Here is a 19624-nt window from a genome sequence, read left to right as displayed (position 1 = left end):
TATAGTGGGCACCCTGTATCAGTCCAAACAACCCCTTATGGTGATAGGTTAAAGACAACCTTTATTGAAAGCTATCCTAGTGGTAGCTATGGAGAGCAGCCTTCAGGCTAAGTCTTGAAGGAATGTAAAGCAGCTTGTTTTACCAGTCTATAATCTCTTGAATGACCAAATGAAAGGACAACCACACCAGGTATATATTTAAAATATATGTATTTAAGATAAAACGCACCCCTCTAGTCTCTTTATGAGGCTAGAGTTCGAATTACTTAAGTTACAAGTCAGTATTCAACAGTAAAAGCACAAACGCACGTTTGGGCCCTAGGGGCGTACCAAACCATTTACCAATAAAGTGGTATAAGAACCATGACTGAACTAGACACAAGGCCTAGAGCCTGTAGAAGTGCTTGGACCACAAGGAACCACCCAAGGTAGTGACACAGTGGACCCACGGGGGGACGCTTGCAGTGTGAGAACACCGCCTCAAATCGCCGTTAACTTCTATGGGGAAAGTCGCGGTTGGAAATTAAAGAGTTTAAGGACACTTAGTGGATGACTACAAATGAACCCTTTTGGACTTAGAGGTGTCTAGGGCCAACACCCACGGGAGCACCGGAGTACTCGAGTTACCTCACCCAGGGAAGCCGGGTGCATAGGTGTCAGATGGTGTTGGGTCGCGGCGTCGTTTTCAATGAAAGATGGCAAAGAAATGCTGCTGCCGTGAAGAGGAGAAGTGTCTGAAGAGATCCAATCCTGGATCGAGGATGGAAGGAACCTGAAAGCAGAGGGGACAGAGTCTGGGTCACTTACCAGTGACCAGGGGCACAATAGTCCAATGCCCACAGATGTCGGGTGCTTCAGGTGAGTTGACGGGTGTCTTGACTCTTCAGCCACGAGGTCCAGGAGGCGTCGACGATGACCAGGAGCTGGATTCGAGCTGTCCCACGAAGTCTGTCGAGTGCTGTGGTGTCGGCGACCAGAATGGACCCAACAAGCCTTGGCAACGGCAAGTCAAGGTGAAATAGAAGAAAGACGTCGGTGCAGACCAGCAAGGTCTGGGGGACTCACCTAGCGAGGGTAAGGCAGGGCACGTCTGGAGCAACCAAGAAAGCCCAATCAGAAGAGGAGTTGCCTTCGTGGGGACCCACTAGCCAACAGGCTAGCGATCGGGAAGGAGCCTCGAGCAGTCGCACTGGAAATTGTCCCACGGGTCACTCGTGGAGTGGAGGCCAGAGATCTTTGGTGCTGTAGGTGCTCAAGGCTGGGGCTACTCGGAGCCCAAAGCACAACTTCGAGGAAGCCCAGGAAGATAAATGTACCGGCAAAAGTTCACGGTGCCTAGGGGTCATGGTTCCACGTCACCCACGATAGCCACGGGCCTCAGCTCTGCTGTATACTCGGGGTAGCCTCGGAAGTCTGGAAATCCACCTCTGGTGATGCAAAGACTTCGGCGTCCGGCGCGAGCTTGAGAGTTGCAGATCGGACAGTTGCTTCTTTGGTGCCTGCCAAGCAGGGGAGTCCCTCCTTGACCCCAAGGGAGATTTCTTCAGTCTTCTAGCAAAAATAGAAAGTCGAAGGTCCAGGTTATATGTTGCAGAGTTTCGTCCAGGGTAATCTGAAATCTCAAGGACTGGGTTCCTATACTTGTACTAAGATAGGGGGTTGGACATACTCGGGGACCCACCTATGGAAGGGTTTGGAAAGAGTGGTGGTTACACCCATTTCCTTTGTCCAGTTTCGTGCCAGAGCAGGGGCAGGTAGCCCCTGCAATCGGTTTGAACTGGACTATGCACAGGGGCACCAAGTGTGCCCCTAGTGCAGGACTTCAAAGCACCGGAGAGTGCTCCCGCCCAGCCCCAATACACATCTGCCTGTCTGGGGAGGTGGTTACACCTCCCTGGGACAGGAAACCTATTGTCCAGGCCTCCCCTGCCGGAGTTTCGGTCAGCAGCAGGAGGCCAGACCCGTGTCTGTGGCAGTGGCATCCATTTTGTGATGCCAGGGCTTTAGAAAGTCTTTCCCGGTTAGACCAGTATGAACATGTCTCTCCCTCTAGAAGGGTGGAATGCTACCCCCGCTGCCAGAACTGGTGGGGGGTAGTATTTCAAAGTGTTTGACACCAAACATGACATGTTTCCGTGCAGCCTGTCCAAAGTTAGCATTTACCGCGAGGTTATAATGCACTTAAGAGTATATGGTCAGGCTGTTTCTCAAACAGCATCAGAGGAGGTACTCCGAACACTGCAGAGGGGCTCTGCTCATGTAGGGGCACCCTCTCACATAAACACCAAGCACTCTGCCTTCAGGATTGTCAAGGCCTGCCATAGGAGTGACTTATAGGTTTTATATGTGTGTGCAATGGTAGTGATATAGGTAGCCTATACCACAGTAAGGGGTGCATGCACCACCTTACCCAGGCTGCAGTAGCAGACCTGTGGTGTCATTTTGGAGTGCTTCCTAGGGGTGGCATAATACATGATTCAGCCCCTGGTAGGCCTCTGAGGTACCTATGCCCTGGGTACATAGTATACCATATACTAGGGACTGATAAGGCACTCCAGAATCCAATTAGAGATGTACCTAATGTACATGGAAACCATTTTAGAGAGGAAGCAGCTAGGCTGGGGTCCTGATTAGCAGGGCCACAGCCAGACTAAGGTCGAAAAACAGTGAAACACCAGCAAAAAGTGAGGGTACGCATGTGAAGAATATCCTAATCTCCTACATATATCTAAGATGCATGATTATAATGCTGAGATAAAAAAGATTTGAACTTTCTAAATTGTTTTTTCTAATTCTTCGTATGGTTGGTGTGATGTTTTTACTTGGCTATCCACTGTGACTGCCTGTTATTTGTACTGCTATTGTCCCAGGTCCGGTGGCCTTTTGGGTTCTCCCTATTGGAGTGTAACAGAGCTCAAATGGATGGCATCTTTTCTTGTGGTACACACCCAGACAATCCGACTCCCTCCCTCCCATTGCAAGTCAAGCACAACCTCTGTGGCATCCCCCAAGTCTCATTCCTCAGCCCTACCTTCTTCAACGTCTAATGACACCACTCGCAGACATGGTCAGATCCCACAACATCAACATCACCTCCTACGTCGACGGCATGCAACTTGTACTATCGCTCTCAGCAGACTCCACCTCAATAAAGACAAACTTCCACAACCGTATGAAGAATGTCTCAGCCTGAAGGACAACTGCCTCAAGCTCAACACGGACGAGACAGAAGTCCTCATCTTTCGCACAAACCTGCCCTCTGGAACGACTCCTGGTGGCCGGTGGAACTTGGATACAACCCCACGCTGAAAGACCACGCCCGCAACCTCAACATCATCCTCAACAGTGAACTCTCCATGAAACGTCTGGTCACTGTCTCCTCAGCCTGCTTCCGCATGTCCGCAAAATCTTCAAGTGAATCCCCATCTGCACCAGGAAGACCGTAACACAGGCCCTCATCACCAACAGGCTGGACTACGGCAACTCACCTATGCAGGCACCACCACCGAACTCATGCAAAGACTCCAGACTATCCAGAACGTGGCCACCAGATATTCTCAATCTTCTCAAGAGAACCCACATCACCCAGCACCCGAAGGACCTCCACTGGCTCCCCACGCGGAAGAGATTTATTTATTTATAAAGTTTTATATGGCGCTAACTTGATCCCGAAGGATATCAGAGCGCTTTACAATTTGAGGGAAAGGAAGGTAACAAATCAAAACATGAGTCTAATATGGTGAATCTAATAGGCATTGAATCAAATAGTGCGCACATAACAGATCATTTGTGAACGGGGAATGGGATATACGGTGGAACATAGCTACATAAGGGGAGTAAGTACAATAATCATTTACAGGAATAAAATCCAATACCAAAACAATAATCAAAACAGGAGTCAAAAGGGGAGTCTAATAGGCATTGAATCAGATGGTGAACACCTACCAGATCATTTATACGCCTGGGTGAACGAAGAATGGGCTAGACGATGGGGCATAATGACTTAAGGGGAGTAAATACAATAGTCATGTACAGGAATAATAACCAAAACAAAATAATAAACATATACAGGGATAATAACCGATGCTATGGTATGTCCGATGCACTTCGAGCTAACAAATGACCCTCATGTTAAGGTAAGAACGTATTCATGAGGAATCTTTTTGCTTCCAGTTTGAAAGCATCCTTGGAAGAGGTCCTCCGAATTTCAGGGGTAACAGACTTCCAGATTTTTGGAGCAGAGCCAGAGAAGGCTCGTTGGCATGTTCTCTTTTTGTGGAAGATCTGTGGTTTTAAGAGAAGGGAATTTGCACTCCTTGAGAGTCTACCCCCTCCGGATAGTTCTAGTTTTTGTGCAAGGTAGATGGGTGTTATGAAGTGGAGGGCTTCTTTGTGATAGGCAGGCGATCTTCAGTTGAATTCTAGCTTCGTAAGGTAGCCAGTTTAGTGATTTTAAAACCAGGGAGATGTGTGCCTTTCGCTTAGTGCCCGTAATCAATCTGGCCGCCGCGTTCAGTGAAGCCTTTAGGAGGACCAAAGTGTATTTGGGGATGCCACATAGCGTAGCACTGCCATAGTCAAGCCTCGGCAAGACAAGCGCTTGGACCACTTGCTTGAAATCTGCTTGAGGTAGGAAAGGTTTGAGATTCCTGAGTGTTCTCGGAAGGGGGTTCGCTCCCTTGCACACGTTGTTTATGTGAGTCTTCATATTCAGATGCTTGTCCAGGGTAATTCCTAGAGATTTAGCTCAGTCGATAATGCGGGGGGAGCAGTTGAAGGCGGTTACTTGGTTCATCCATAGGTCGATTTTAGGAGTATGTTTCGGGGGAGAAATGAGGAGGAATTCTGTTTTGGAGGGGTTTAGCAGGAGGTGGTTGGCAGTTAACCAGTTTTGGGTAGTCAGTAGGGTGGAGTTGAGAGAAGTGATGTTATCCTGGGAGGAGATTTTCAGATAGATTTGGGTGTCGTCTGCATACATATGGAAACGAATGTCCAAGGATTTTAGAACATTGGCTAATGGTTCCAGGAACAAATTGAAGAGAATGGGAGAGAAGGAGGACCCTTGGGGAACCCCCATGCTGACTGGGGATGGCTGGGAGAGAGAGTGGTTCGCCTTAACTCTTTGGGTCCTGTGCTGCAGAAAGGACGAGAACCAATTCAGCACCTGACCAGAAAGGCCCATCCTATGCGCCAGAATGAATAGGAGGTTGTCGTGATTGACGGTGTCAAATGCGGAGGAAAGGTCAAGTAGGATAAGGAGGCAGGATTCATTTCGATCAAGCATTATTAGGATGTCATCCATCAAGTGGGTGAGAGCCGATTCAGTGCTGTGCCCACTACGAAAGCCAGATTGGTGTTGGTCCAGGAGATGGAAATTTTCGATGTGCGCGCATAGTTGTGACTGGACGCATTTTTCAAGGAGTTTGGCTAGAGTGGGGATGCTGGAGATAGGTCGGAAGTTGTTAAGATCTGTACTGTCAGCTGTGTTTATTTTTAATATAGGTGTTACCCGAGCCTCTTTTAGGCATTCTGGGATTGTGCCTTGTGACAGAGATGCCAGTTCAAGCGCCTACAAATTCCTCCACGACTAAGGACCCACCTGCATCAACCACTGTCTACACTTCCACCGAACCCTCCCTCCCCCCAGAACCTGTGCTCCGCACACCTCGCACAGGCTCCATGCATACGCCGCTGCCGCAGAACGCTCCTCCCATCTCGCCGCCATAGCTTGGAACACCCTCCTCGCACTTCACCCTTGCTAACCGACTTCAGGAAGGGGCTCAAGACCTGGCTTTTTGACTGAGACCTGCTGCAAGCACCTGGGTACCCTTGCGGGCGACAAGCCGTGCTTTATAATTCCTGCTTGAATGATCGATTGATAGAATCAGCATGATGTGACAATTACAAAGAAACAATGCCATGCTTACAATGGAAAATTATATGAGTACAAATGTCAAACATTAGCAGATGCTCTGACAAAATAATCAATTACTTAACTGTAGATAAGTAAAGCACATTATTATTTTTTTTTATTTAATTTAAACAATAGATGAGATTCAAGAGGCTCTGGTTGCCACCTATAGGCTGCCAAAGGAAGTGGATATATATTTCCCTTTGATCATCGGAATCCTAGGCTTTGGAAAACAAAAGAGAAATTAAATTTTAGCCTATTAACGCTAAATTTACTGCGGCCCAGATGAAATCATGTAGAGGGACGCTGTGGCCCGCAGGCCATAATTTGGAGACCCCTGCCGTATAGCATGACCCACACACTTCACACCCCGTACTCAAGGCGGGTGTGACATACATAACAATATCACGCGCAATATCTTGAAATTATTGGAACCTGCTGTAGCCTTGATAGAATTGTTGTGATGCAGCACAATGGAAGTGATGATACTGTCAGAGCTGACAAGAGTGGTGGGACAGGCCAGCACCCCTGCTCCAGGTGAGGAGCCAGCGAGGCGGCTTAAAGTGTCTCCCACCTAAAACTGCCCCCACCTCAGTGAGTCAGTGGGGTCAATACATTCCTCGAATTGTTTCAAGCTCTCTCCCTTTCTTGCCTCCTGGTGTTGGCAGGTATTTATTATTAATAAGGATAGTATCTGTGCGCCTCTTACGCAGCACCTCATTCCCATGTTTGTGGCTTGTCTTGTGTTTCCACAGCCCCGGGGAGAGAGATCCCGTGCTGCGCTGTGCCCCCCACCTTCTGCCGTATGCCTTGGAACCCGGAGCCTGCCAGGGCGGGCACCCCTGAGCCGTGCAAGGTGATGCCCCGACAGGTAAGACCCCGAGGCCCTCGAGTGACCCTCTCACTCGGGTGGGCCCGGACTTTGTTTTACTGTCCAGTACCAGAATGAACAGCTAAATCAAGACTTGTGGGCGTGTGGTGCGTGTGCTGTACACGTTATGAAGGATAGTATGGGGGCCTTGAAGAGGGGTGCGAGTGAAGGATAGCGGAGCAAGGGAGCCTTGAAGTGGGGTGCCAGGTAAGGACCGGAGCAAGAGAGCCCTTAAAAGGGGGTACTGGGGAAGGACAGAGGAGCAAGGGAACCCTGAAAGGGGGGGCAGGGAAGGACTGAAGGAGTGAGCCCTGAAGAGGGGGTGCCAGAGAAGGACAGAGGAGCAAAGGAACCCTGAAGAGGGGGTGCCAGGGAAGGACAGAGGAGCAAGGGAGACCTAAAGAGGGGGTGCCAGGGGAGGACAGAGGAGCAAGGAAGCCCTGAAGAGGGGGTGCCAGGGAAGGACAGAGGAGCAAGGCAGACCTGAAGAGGGGGTGCCAGGGAAGGACAGAGGAGCAAGGGAGACCTGAAGTGGGGGTGCCAAGAAAGAACAGAGGAGCAAGGGAACCCTGAAGAGGGGGTGCCAGGGAAGAACAGATAAGCATTGGAGACCTGTACAGGGGGTGCCAGGGGAGGACAGAGGAGCAAGGGAACCCTGAAGAGTGGGGCCAGGGGTGGACAGAGGAGCAATGGAACCCTGAAGAGGGGGTGCCTGGGGAGGACAGAGGATCAAGGGAGACCTAAAGAGGGGGTGCCAGGGAAGGACAGAGGAGCAAGGGAGACCTGAAGAGGGGGTGCCTGGGGAGGACAGAGGATCAAGGGAGACCTGAAGAGGGGGTGCCTGGGGAGGACAGAGGATCAAGGGAGACCTGAAGAGGGGCTGCCAGGGAAGGACAGAGGGATTGAGGGAACCCTGAAGAGGGGCAGCCACGGAAGGACCGAAGGAGCAAGGGAACCCTGAAGAGGGGGTGCCAGGGAAGGATAGAGGAGCAAGGGAACCCTTAAGAGAGGGTGTCAGGGGAGGACATAGGAGCAAGGAAACCCTGAAGAGGGGGGGGGGCAGGGGAGGACAGAGGAGCAAGGGAACCCTGAAGAGGGGTTGCCAGGGGAGGGCAGAGGAGCAAGGGAACCCTGAAGAGGGGGGGGTGGAGCCAGGGAAGGACAGGAGCAAGGGAGCCCTTAAGAGGGGGGGGGGGCATGGAAGTACAGAAGGAGTAAGTAAGCCCTGAAGGGGGTGCCAGGGAAGGAAAGAGGAAGAAGGGAACCCTGAAGAAGGGTGCCATGGAAGTACAGAAGGATTGAGGGAACCCTGAAGAGGGGGTGCCAGGGATGGCAGAAGGAGCAAGAGAACCCTGAAGTGCGAGTGCCATGGAAGAACAGAGGATTAAGGGAACCCTGAAGACGGGGAGCCAGGGGAGGACCGGGGAGCAAGGGAACCCTGAAGAGTGGGGCCAGGGGAGGACAGAGGAGCAAAGGAACCCTGAAGAGGGGTGCCAGGGAAGGACAGAGGAGCAAAGGAGACCTGAAGAGGGGGTGCCAGGGAAGGACAGAGGAGGATAAGAGACCTGAAGAGGGGGGTGGAGCCAGGGAAGGACAGGAGCAAGGGACCCCTTAGGAGGGGGTGTTAGGGAAGGACAGAAGGAGTAAGTGAGCTCTGAAGGGGGATGCCAGTGAAGGACAGAGGAGCAAAGGAACCCTGAAGAGGGGCTGCCAGGGACGGACAGCGGAGCAAGAGTGACCTGAAGAGGGGGTGCCAGGGTAGGATAGAGGAGCAAGGGAGACCTGAAGAGGGGATGCCCTGGGAGGACAGAGAAGCAAGGGAACCCTGAAGGGGGGGCCAGGGAAGGGCAGAGGAAAAAGGGAACCCTGAAGAGGGGGTTCCAGAGAAGGACAGAAGGATCAAGGGAACCCTGAAGTGCGGGTGCCATGGAAGGACAGAGGAGTAAGTAAACCCTGAAGAGGGGGAGCCAGGGGAGGACAGAGGAGCAAGGGAACCCTGAAGAGTGGGGCCAGGGGAGGACAGAGGAGCAAGAGAGACATGAAGAGGGGGTGCCAGGGAAGGACAGAGGAGCAAAGGAGACCTGAAGAGGGGGTGCCAGGGAAGGACAGAGGAGGAAAAGAGACCTGAAGAGGGGGGTGGAGCCAGGGAAGGACAGGAGCAAGGGACCCCTTAGGAGGGGGTGTTAGGGAAGGACAGAAGGAGTAAGTGAGCTCTGAAGGGGGATGCCAGTGAAGGACAGAGGAGCAAAGGAACCCTGAAGAGGGGCTGCCAGGGACGGACAGCGGAGCAAGAGTGACCTGAAGAAGGGGTGCCAGGGTAGGATAGAGGAGCAAGGGAGACCTGAAGAGGGGTGCCTGGGGAGGACAGAGGGGCAAGGGAACCCTGAAGAGGGGCTGCCAGGGAAGGACAGAGGGATTGAGGGAACCCTGAAGAGGGGGTGCCAGAGAAGGACAGAAGGATCAAGGGAACCCTGAAGTGCGGGTGCCATGGAAGGACAGAGGAGTAAGTGAACCCTGAAGAGGGGGAGCCAGGGGAGGACAGAGGAGCAAGAGAACCCTGAAGAGAGGCTGCCAGGGACGGACAGAGGAGCAAGAGAGACCTGAAGAGGGGGTGCCAGGGAAGGACAGAGGAACATGGGAGACCTGAAGAGGGGATGTCCGGGGAGGACAGAGAAGCAAGGGAACCCTGAAGAGGGGTGCCAGGGGAGGACAGAGGAGCAAGGGAACCCTGAAGAGGGGTGCCAGGGAAGGACAGAGGAGCAAGGGAGACCTGAAAAGGGGGTGCCAAGGGAGGACAGAGGAGCATGGGAGACCTGAAGAGGGGGTGCCAAGAAAGGACAGAGGAGCAAGGGAACCCTGAAGAGGGGGTGCCTGGGAAGGACAGAGGAGCAAGGCAGACCTGAAGAGGGAGTGCCAGGGGAGGACAGAGGAGCAAGGGAACCCTGAAGAGGGGTTGCCAGGGGAGGACAGAGGAGCAAGGGAGCCCTTAAGAGTGGGGTGGAGCCAGGGAAGGACAGGAGCAAGGGAGCCCTTAAGAGGGGGTGCCATGGAAGTACAGAAGGAGTAAGTAAGCCCTGAAGGGGCTGCCAGGGAAGGACCGAGGGATTGAGGGAACCCTGAAGAGGGGGAGCCAGGGAAGGACAGAAGGAGCAAGGGAACCCTGAAGAGGGGGTGCCAGGGAAGGATAGAGGAGCAAGGGAACCTTGAAGAGGGGGTGCCAGGGAAGGATAGAGGAGCAAGGGAACCTTGAGGAGGGGTACCAGGGGAGGACAGAGGGGCAAGGGAACACTGAAGAGGGGGGGGCAGGGGAGGACAGAGGAGCAAGGGAACCCTGAAGAGGGGCTGCCAGGGAAGGACAGAGGGATTGAGGGAACCCTGAAGAGGGGGAGCCAGGGAAGGACAGAAGGAGCAAGGGAACCCTGAAGAGGGGGTGCCAGGGAAGGATAGAGGAGCAAGGGAACCTCGAAGAGAGGGTGCCAGGGAAGGATAGAGGAGCAAGGGAACCTTGAAGAGGGGTGCCAGGGGAGGACATAGGGGCAAGGGAACACTGAAGAGGGGGGGCAGGGGAAGACAGAGGAGCAAGGGAACCCTGAAGAGGGGGGGTGGAGCCAGGGAAGGACAGGGGCAAGGGAACCTTGAAGAGGGGGTGCCAGGGAAGGATCGAGGAGCAAGGGAACCTTGAAGAGGGGTGCCAGGGGAGGACAGAGGGGCAAGGGAACACTGAAGAGGGGCTGCCAGGAAAGGACAGAGAGAGAAGGTAAGTCCTGAAGGGGGTGCCAGGGAAGGAAAGAGGGATTGAGGGAACCCTGAAGAGGGGGAGCCAGGGAAGGACAGAAGCAGCAAGGGAACCCTGAAGAGGGGGTGCCAAGGAAGGATAGAGGAGCAAGGGAACCTTGAAGAGGGGGTGCCAGGGAAGGATAGAGGAGCAAGGGAACCTTGAAGAGGGGTGCCAGGGGGGGACAGAGGGGCAAGGGAACCCTGAAGAGGGGTTGCCAGGGGAGGACAGAGGAGCAAGGGAACCCTAAAGAGGGGTTGCCAGGGGAGGACAGAGGAGCAAGGGAACCCTGAAGAGGGGGGTGGAGACAGGGAAGGACAGGAGCAAGGGAGCCCTTAAGAGGTGGATGGAGCCAGGGAAGGACAGGAGCAAAGGAGCCCTTAAGAGGGGGTGCCATGGAAGTACAGAAGGAGTAAGTAAGCCAGGGAAGGACAGAGGAAAAAGGGAACCCTGAAGAAGGGTGCCATGGAAGGACAGAAGGATTGAGGGAACCCTGAAGAGGGGGTGCCAGAGAAGGACAGAAGAAGCAAGGGAACCCTGAAGTGCGGGTGCCATGGAAGGACAGAGAGTAAGGGAACCCTGAAGAGGGGATGCCAGGGAAGGATAGAGGAGCAAGGGAGACCTGAAAGGGGGGGGGGGGTGCCAGGGAAGGACCGATGAGCAGGGGAACCCTGAAGAGGGGGTGCCAATTGAAGGACAGAGGAGCAAGGGAGACCTGAAAGAGGGGGGTGGGTGCCAGGGAAGGACCGGAGCAAGGGAGCCCTTAAGAGGGGGTGCCAGGGAAGAACAGAGGAGCATGGGAGACCTGAAGAGGGGGTGCCAGGTAAGGACAGAGGAACAAGGGCACCCTGAAGAGGGGGTGCTAGGGAAAGACAGACGAACAAGGGAACCCTGAAGATGGGGTGCCAGGGAAGAACAGGGGAGCAAGGGAGCCCTTAAGAGGGGGTGTTAGGGAAGGGCAGAATGAGTAAGTGAGCCCTTAAGGGGGGGCAGGTAAGGACATGAGTATGGGAGCCCTGAAGGGGGTGCCAGGCAAGGGCAGGAGTAAGGGGGGCCTGGATGGGGTGCCAGGGAAGGACAGAGGAGCAAAGGAGACCTGGAAGGGGGGCCGGTGCCATGGAAGGACAGAGGACCAAGGGAGAAATGAAGATGGGGTGCCAAGAAAGGACAGAGGAGCAAGGGAACCCTGAAGAGGGGGTGCCAGGTGAGGACAGAGGAGCAATGGAACCCTGAACAGGGGGTGCCAGGGAAGGACAAAGGAGCAAGGGAACCCTTAAGAGAGGGTGCCAGGGGAGGACAGAAGGAGCAAGGGAACCCTGAAGAGAGGGTGTTAGGGAAGGGCCGAATGAGTAAGTGAGCCCTTAAGGGGGGTGCCAGGTAAGGACAGGAGTAAGGGAGGCCTGGAGGGGGTGCCAGGTAAGGACAGAGGAACAAGGGCACCCTGAAGAGGGGGTGCTAGGGAAAGACAGACGAACAAGGGAACCCTGAAGATGGGGTGCCAGGGAAGAACAGGGGAGCAAGGGAGCCCTTAAGAGGGGGTGTTAGGGAAGGGCCGAATGAGTAAGTGAGCCCTTAAGGGGGGGCAGGTAAGGACATGAGTATGGGAGCCCTGAAGGGGGTGCCAGGCAAGGGCAGGAGTAAGGGGGGCCTGGATGGGGTGCCAGGGAAGGACAGAGGAGCAAAGGAGACCTGGAAGGGGGGCCGGTGCCATGGAAGGACAGAGGACCAAGGGAGAAATGAAGATGGGGTGCCAAGAAAGGACAGAGGAGCAAGGGAACCCTGAAGAGGGGGTGCCAGGTGAGGACAGAGGAGCAATGGAACCCTGAACAGGGGGTGCCAGGGAAGGACAAAGGAGCAAGGGAACCCTTAAGAGAGGGTGCCAGGGGAGGACAGAAGGAGCAAGGGAACCCTGAAGAGAGGGTGTTAGGGAAGGGCCGAATGAGTAAGTGAGCCCTTAAGGGGGGTGCCAGGTAAGGACAGGAGTAAGGGAGGCCTGGAGGGGGTGGCAGGGGAGGACAGATGAACAAGGGAGGCCTGAAGGGGGGGGGGTGCCAGGGAAGGACAGAGTAGCAAGGAAGACCTGAAGGGGGGGGGTGCCAGGGAAGGACAGAGTAGCTAGGGAACCTTTAAGAGGGGGTGCCAGGGAAGGACAGAGGAGCAAGGCAGACCTGAAAAGGGGGGATGCCATGGAAGGACAGATGAGAAAGGGACATGAAGAGGGGGTGCCAGGAAAGGACAGAGGATCAATGGAGACCTGAGGGGGGGAGGGGTGCCAGGGATGGATAGAGGAGCAAGGGAACCTTGAAGAGGGGGTGCCAAGAAAGGACAGAGGTGCAAGGGAACCCTGAAGAGGGGGTGCCAGGGAAGGATAGAGGAGGAAGGGAACCCCGAAGAGGGGATGCCAAGGAAGGACAGAGGAGCAAGGGAGACCTGAAGAGGGGGAGGGGGGTGCCAGGGAAGGACAGAGGAGCAATGGAGACCCGAAGGGGGAGGGGGTGCCAGGGAAGAACAGAAGGAGTAAGTGATCCCTGAAGGGGGTGGGGGGTGCCAGGAAAGGACACAAGGAGTAAGTGAGCCCTGAAGGGGGGGGTGGGGGTGCCAGGTTAGGGCAGAACTAAGGGAAACCTGAAACGGGGGGCAGGGGAGGACAGAGGAGCAAGGGAGGCCTGAAAGGGGGGGGGGCAGGGGAGGACAAAGGAGCAAGGGAGGCCTGATGGGGGGGCAGGAGAGGACAGGAGTAAGTGAGCCCTGAAGAGGGGGTGCCACGGTACCCACGGTAGGACCGGAGTAAGTGAGCCCTGAAGAGGGGGTGCCAGGGAAGGACAGGAATAGTAAGGTAGGCCTGAAGAGGGGGTGCCATGGAAGGACAGAAGGAGTAAGGGGTCCCTGGGGGGTACCAGTGGATGGAGACGGGTGTTTTTCCTGCCCATGGGTGTGACGGGGAAGGCAGCTGCATGTTTTAATGTCTTTTTGCAGACTTTAGTGCAGGGGTACTCTTAGTTGGCCCGCGGGCCGCCAGCGGCCCGGCAAGCCTTCCTTGGCGGCCCGCGGACCATGCAGACATCGTACCTTGTTTTTTTGATTTTTTCAAAGTGTGTCAGCAAACACCGCCGGACTCCGAGAGAGACTGCTCTATGGGGGCCAGGAGATTCCAGGATAGAGTGGAGACAGGCGTACAACGCCCATTGGACTCAAAGGGCTTCAGCCCCCCGTCGTGTTTGGCTGCCCGGGATGAGAGAGCTTCCTGGGAACACACGCAGCCGCACCCGAGCACTTCACAGGTCTTTAAAAGACCTTTTGCTTGTTAACCAGGCTTTGAGGGTGTTCACCCCTGCTTACAGCCCCTGCAGCTCCGCTCTGCCTTTTGCTTGAAGAATCGCCCCCCCCCCCAAATGTTTTTTTGCCCCCCCTCCCCCTCCGAAATTTGACTCTAGTTGTGCCTCTGAGTGGAGATGCAGGGGTGCTAAGAAGAGGTGAAATACAACAAAGCCTCATTAACAAGTGAATGGCCTTTTAAAGACCCCTGGAGTTCTCAGGTGAGGCTGTCTCAGCCCGGGAAGCTGTCTCAGCCCGGGCTGCCACACATGCAGGGTGAGGTGACAGAGGACAGCAGGGTGAGAGTGCCCAGTGAGGTGAGGGGGGCAGCAGGGAGTGAGAGCCAGCGAGGGGTGAGAGCCGGGTGAAATGGCAGAGGGTGACGGGGGCAGCAGGGAGTGACACCCTGCTGCTCTCCGTCACCACACCTGGCTCTGAGAGCTGGCTTTTAGATCACACAGGGGGGAGTGGGGGGGCTGTTTATGGGCTGGTGTCGGGGACGTGTAGACACCGAAGTGTGCACTGCCCGAGGCCCAGAGACAGAGAGAGATATAGATAGACAGGGACAGACTGACAGATAAAGGCAGGAGGCAGGCAGAGGTAGAGACAGGGACAGGCACGAGAGAGGCAGATGGAGAGAGGGAGACAGACGGAGAGAGGGGGGGAGATGGAGAGGGAGAGAGGGCGTCCACTGCAGGGGCCTGTGTTCAACCTCATGGACACAGTTTTTTTTGCTCTAGCCCCGCCCCCCTCCCCCACTGACCCCGCCCCCACCAGTGCGGCCCTCGGCCACAAACCACACTGTAAATTTGACCCCTGAGAGAAAGTTTGTGAGTACCCCTGCTTTAGTGTTATTGGCAATGTGTGAAGGTCTTTCAGTCACCTGCACTACCGTCATAGTGCTCTCAGCGCCCGCCCCCCCCCCCTCCCCCACCCGGATTCCAGGCCCAACCATCCCCTGGCACCGTTCACACCCCAGGGTTCACCCACCCCTCCAGGGCCATTCACACCTGAGCAGACACACACGGGCCAGTCTCCACCCAGCGGCACCTGTCTGGGGGTCTCTCTCAGTCTGCAGACTCAGGGGGGACTTCATTCAGATTCTAAATGACCCCTCGTTTTATCTGTTTAACAATGGGCGCGATGCCGGCCCAGACTGGGGGCAGAGGGGAATTGTGGGGGGAGGGGGGGGGGGGGATATTGTGGGTCTGAGGCTAGCTCAAGCGAGTCTGAGAAGGATGTCTCGTGCACAGATCTGAAGAGGTCGTAGATACTTTAGGTGTCCATATTAAGGTGTTATACTTGTATTATATTATAAAGCGCACTATCCGCGCCACTGGGTTTCAGTGCGCTGTACAGAGGAAGTATGTGAAGACACTGCACAGTGAACGACAGGTGACTGGTAACACGATGGAGCGACGATTTGCAGAACACCCGGGGTCAGACCGCCACAGTGCACTGTTCATAAGCCAAGAAAGAGCATGTGCAGGTAGGCGGAAGGAAAGCAATTCCGGGTCGAAAAGACGTCAGGGCCACGCTCTCGAATGTTCCAGAAGAGACAGGCGGGAGATTTGGAGCCAGAAAGAGGGGACATGTATTTGTTCACGCGTGTCCGTACTCCAGTCAGGGTGTGGACAGAATAAATTGTACTATGGGCAGCTTTTCTTTTAAAAAAGAGCCCCCCCCTTGGAGGGCAGGTCTCCCCACTGCTAGGGCACGTGCAACGAGAGGTCAGCAGCACCGCACAGCGCCTTGTTCTGGTGCTTCTCATTTTTGTAGCGCCTCGAACCTCAACGAGGCACAAACCCCTTGGCCTAGGTGGCTCGCGTCACTAAGTGCTTGGTGGGAGGCATGCGGGGTTCAGTGCGGACCACGTGGGAAGTGTTTGGGTGCGTGTGTGTGAGCGACCACTGTGGCGCGCTTATCGTGACATCAGTCGCGCCCACGTGTAGACGAGGGGAGACGTGAGCGCGCTTATCGCGACATCAGTCGCAGCACCCGATACTGCAGAAAACGGTAGGCGTGCACGCTATCGTTGTGACATCAATCTCGCCGAAGAGCGTAGAAGAGGGCGGACGCCGCTCTTATCGTGACTTGAGTTGCATCTCTCGATAGTGTAGAAGAAGTAACACGTGCACGCTGTTATCGTGACCTCAGTCTCGCCCAAGTATATAAGAGGGAAGGCTTGCGCGCTCCTATCGTGACATAAGTCGTGCCCAAGAGCAGACGCCGTTCTAACCGTGATCTGAGGCGCGGTTCCCGATAGTGAAGGAAAGACGTGCCAGAGGGGAGAGTGGACAGAGAGAGCGTGGATGGATGAATGTATTGAGCATGATACCGTTAAACAACACCTTGGATGATAAAAGCAATGTCCACGGGAACAAGAAAAGAATAAAAACAGTGTGCAGTGCGCTGCGTGCCGAGTCAAAGAAGAACTTCAAAAACAGGTTGGATCAGATCTCGGCCAATTGTGCACAATGACTGAAGACCCCGACGTCTCTTGTGCCGTGGATTATACGGTGCAGGTATGAAGCCACTGCGGCGAAGGTGCCGTGGTGGTGCAATGCCACACAATGAAGGGTCAGTGCTTAATGAGGGCGAGGGCGCGTGCGCAAAATGCCCGACGGGGCCTCTAACTCAAGTCTAAAGTGCACTGAAGGGAAAACAGGAAGCGCGGCGAGGGCTCTGGCGACTGATTAAAACACTCGTGAAGTGCACACCACCACTGCTGAGCAGTGGCAGCAGTAATCCAGTGATAGCAGGGTACCAGCCGGTTAAAGTGCCAGGTACTTGAAACGTGCAACAGGGCATGCGTAAAACAGGCCCGGCTGTGCATCTTGGTTCCGTCATAAAGTGCTCTCAGATGTGCTCAGAGTGTTAAAAGTGCTCTCAAGTGACCACAGGAGGCACCGCGACTGCTCTGCCAACTGGTCCTTAGTCCGAGTATCGGCGCCGGCGCCGGCAGGCTGTGGCAGAAGTCATCTGATGAAGGTGCGGCCACGTACCCCAGTGAAGTGCCAGTGCTTGTAAAGTGCCGCCAGGTGAGCGTCGGGTAGCCTGGCTGTAAGGCTTGGCGCTCTCGGGTGCCGTCGAGATGTGTCTTTTCGTGAAGTCTCGTACGTGTCAGAGTGCATTAGGTGCCAGCTTGAGCAGTTTCTCACGGGGGCGATGACATTTCCCAAGCAGACGGTCACCTGGGCGCGCGGGCCTTGTACGCACACGAGAGGGCGTGCCTGATCCTCGGGCAGTACCAGAGGCGCAACTAGAGCCACATTTGTGGGGGGGGCTGAATCTTTTAAGCCATAGGCAGAGTGGAGCTGCAGGGGCTCTTAGAAGGGGTGAAACAGCAGCGAGGCCTCATTAACATGCAAATGGTCTTTTAAAGACCTGTGAAGTGCTCGGGTGCGGCTGTGTGTGCGCCGGGAAGCTGTCTCAGCCCGGCTGCCACACACGATGGGGGGGGGGGTGCTGAAGCCCTGTGAGTCCAATGGGTGTTGCGGCCTGGGCAGTACCGATGTTGGTAAGAGGTTCTGCGTTCAGCTCGTCAGGCTGGGCACAGTGTGCGAGGCACTGCGGGGTGGACTCGCTTCCCAGAGGTGCCGCGGGCCCAGCATTTGTTTTGCTGCCTTCTCGAGTCTCTTCCCGGATCAGAGATCTTAATGTGTCCGGCTTGGCCTCTCTTAGCGATGACGTGCTCTAGAAGGACGCCTTGCTGCGCTAGCCCTTGGACACGTAGTCGACCTGGAGGCGGGTCTGTGCAGGTGAGGTGCACGGAGGGACATGAAATAATTCAGTGGCGGTTCCTCCGCTGTGGCGGAGGAGCGTCGCCCTACTGCTTTTAAGCAGTGCAAACAAAGGAAACATAGAATGATCATACCTTTCAATCAATCAATCAATCAACTATTTGTAAAGCGCGCTACTCACCCGGAGCGTCTCAAGGCGCTAGGGGAAGGGGGTCCGCTACTGCTCCAACTGCCAGGTCTTGAGATGCTTCCTGAAGGAGAGGTGGTCTTGGGTAAGACGGAGGTGGATGGGGAGGGAGTTCCATGTCTTGGCTGCCAGGTAGGAGAAGGATCTTCCTCCCATGGTGGCTCTTTGAATGCGTGGAACGGCGGCGAGGGCGTGGCTGGACGATCGTAGCTGGCGGGTGGGAGTGTAGAAGGTCAGGCGGTTGTTGAGGTACCTGGGGCCAAGGTCGTGGAGGGCTTTGTGTGCGTGGGTGAGGAGTCGGAACGTGATTCTCTTGCTGACGGGGAGCCAGTGCAGGTTTTTCAGGTGTCCGGAGATGTGGCTGTGTCGGGGGATGTCCAGGACGAGTCGTGTGGAGGCGTTCTGGATGCGTTGGAGTCTTTTCTGTAGTTTGGCTGTGGTTCCGGTGTAGAGGGTGTTACCGTAGTCCAAACGGCTGGTGACGAGTGCCTGGGTGACCGTCTTCCTGGTTTCGGTGGGGATCCATCGGAAGATCTTTCGGAGCATGCGTAGGATGTTGAAGCATGATGATGAGACGGCGTTGACTTGTCTGGTCATCGAGAGGGAGGAGTCCAGGATGAAGCCCAGGTTGCGTGCGTGGTCTGTTGGTTTGGGTGCGTTGCCCAGGGCGGGGGGCCACCAGGAGACGTCCCAAGCAGAGGGAGATGGTTCAAGGATGAGGACTTCCGTCTTGTCTGAGTTCAGTTTCAGGCGGCTGTTCATCATCCACTTGGCTATGTCTTTCATCCCTTCGTGAAGGTTGGTTCTGGTGGTGGCTGGGTCGTTGGTGAGGGAGAGGATCAGCTGGGTGTCGTCGGCGTAGGAGATGATGTTGAGGTTGTGTTGGCGTGCGATGGCTGCGAGGGGGCTCATGTAGACGTTGAAGAGGGTGGGGCTGAGTGATGATCCTTGTGGTACGCCGCAGATGACTTCGGTGGCCTCGGATCTGAACGGGGGGAGGCGGACTCTCTGGGTTCTTCCGGCGAGGAATGAGATGATCCACTCTAGGGCCTTCTCTTGGATTCCGATGTTGCTGAGGCGCTGCACTAGGGTGCGGTGGCAGACGGTGTCGAACGCTGCGGAGAGGTCTAGGAGGAAGAGGGCCGCTGTTTCCCCGTTGTCGAGCAGGGCTCGGATGTCGTCAGTGGCTGCGATGAGGGCGGTCTCGGTGCTGTGGTTGGCTCGGAAGCCGGATTGCGAGTGGTCGAGGGATCCGTTCGTCTCGAGGAAGGCAGCAAGCTGTCTGTTGACGGTCTTCTCGATGACTTTGGCCGGAAACGGGAGGAGCGAGATGGGGCGGTAGTTCTTGAGGTTGGTGGGGTCTGCTGAAGGTTTCTTCAGGAGGGCGCTGAGTTCGGCATGCTTCCAGCTCTCCGGGAAGGTGGCGGTGTTGAAGGAGCAGTTGATGTCCCGGAGTTTGGGTGCGATGACGGAGTCGGCCTTGTTGAAGACGTGGTGAGGGCATGGGTCGTTTGGTGATCCGGAGTGGATGGTGTTCATCGTGTGGATGGTGTCTTCGGTGCTGACCGGGGTCCAGGCGCGGAGGGTGGTGGTGGGGGGCGTCGTTTCGGTGGTTGGGTGCGTGGTCTGTGCGCCGAAGCTGTTGTGTATGTCGGCTATCTTGCTGTGAAAGAACGAGGCGAGTGAGTCGCAGAGGTCTTGTGAGGGAGTGATGTTGTTGTTTCTGGCGCTGGGGTTGGAGAGCTCTTTGACGATGCTGAAGAGTTCCTTGCTGTGCGATGTTGTCTAGTCGTTCCTTGAATGCTGTCCTCTTGGTGGTGTG

The 19624-nt window shown here is 55.3% G+C and overlaps 1 protein-coding gene across 1 annotated transcript in view; it reads left to right on the top strand.

Moving 5' to 3' along the window:
* SAP25 (Sin3A associated protein 25) overlaps positions 1–19624 on the top strand; it is a 262512-nt gene that overhangs the window by 159316 nt on the left and 83572 nt on the right. Inside the window, 1 exon segment of the mRNA XM_085638087.1 lies at positions 6667–6782. Within this exon segment, the coding sequence (XP_085494213.1) occupies positions 6667–6782 (116 nt within the window).

Source organism: Triturus cristatus, chromosome 12, assembly GCF_964204655.1.
Source record: "Triturus cristatus chromosome 12, aTriCri1.1, whole genome shotgun sequence".
Taxonomy (NCBI): domain Eukaryota; kingdom Metazoa; phylum Chordata; class Amphibia; order Caudata; family Salamandridae; genus Triturus; species Triturus cristatus.
Note: the sequence above shows the minus strand (reverse complement) of the source record. Positions and strands in the feature narration are given on the sequence as shown.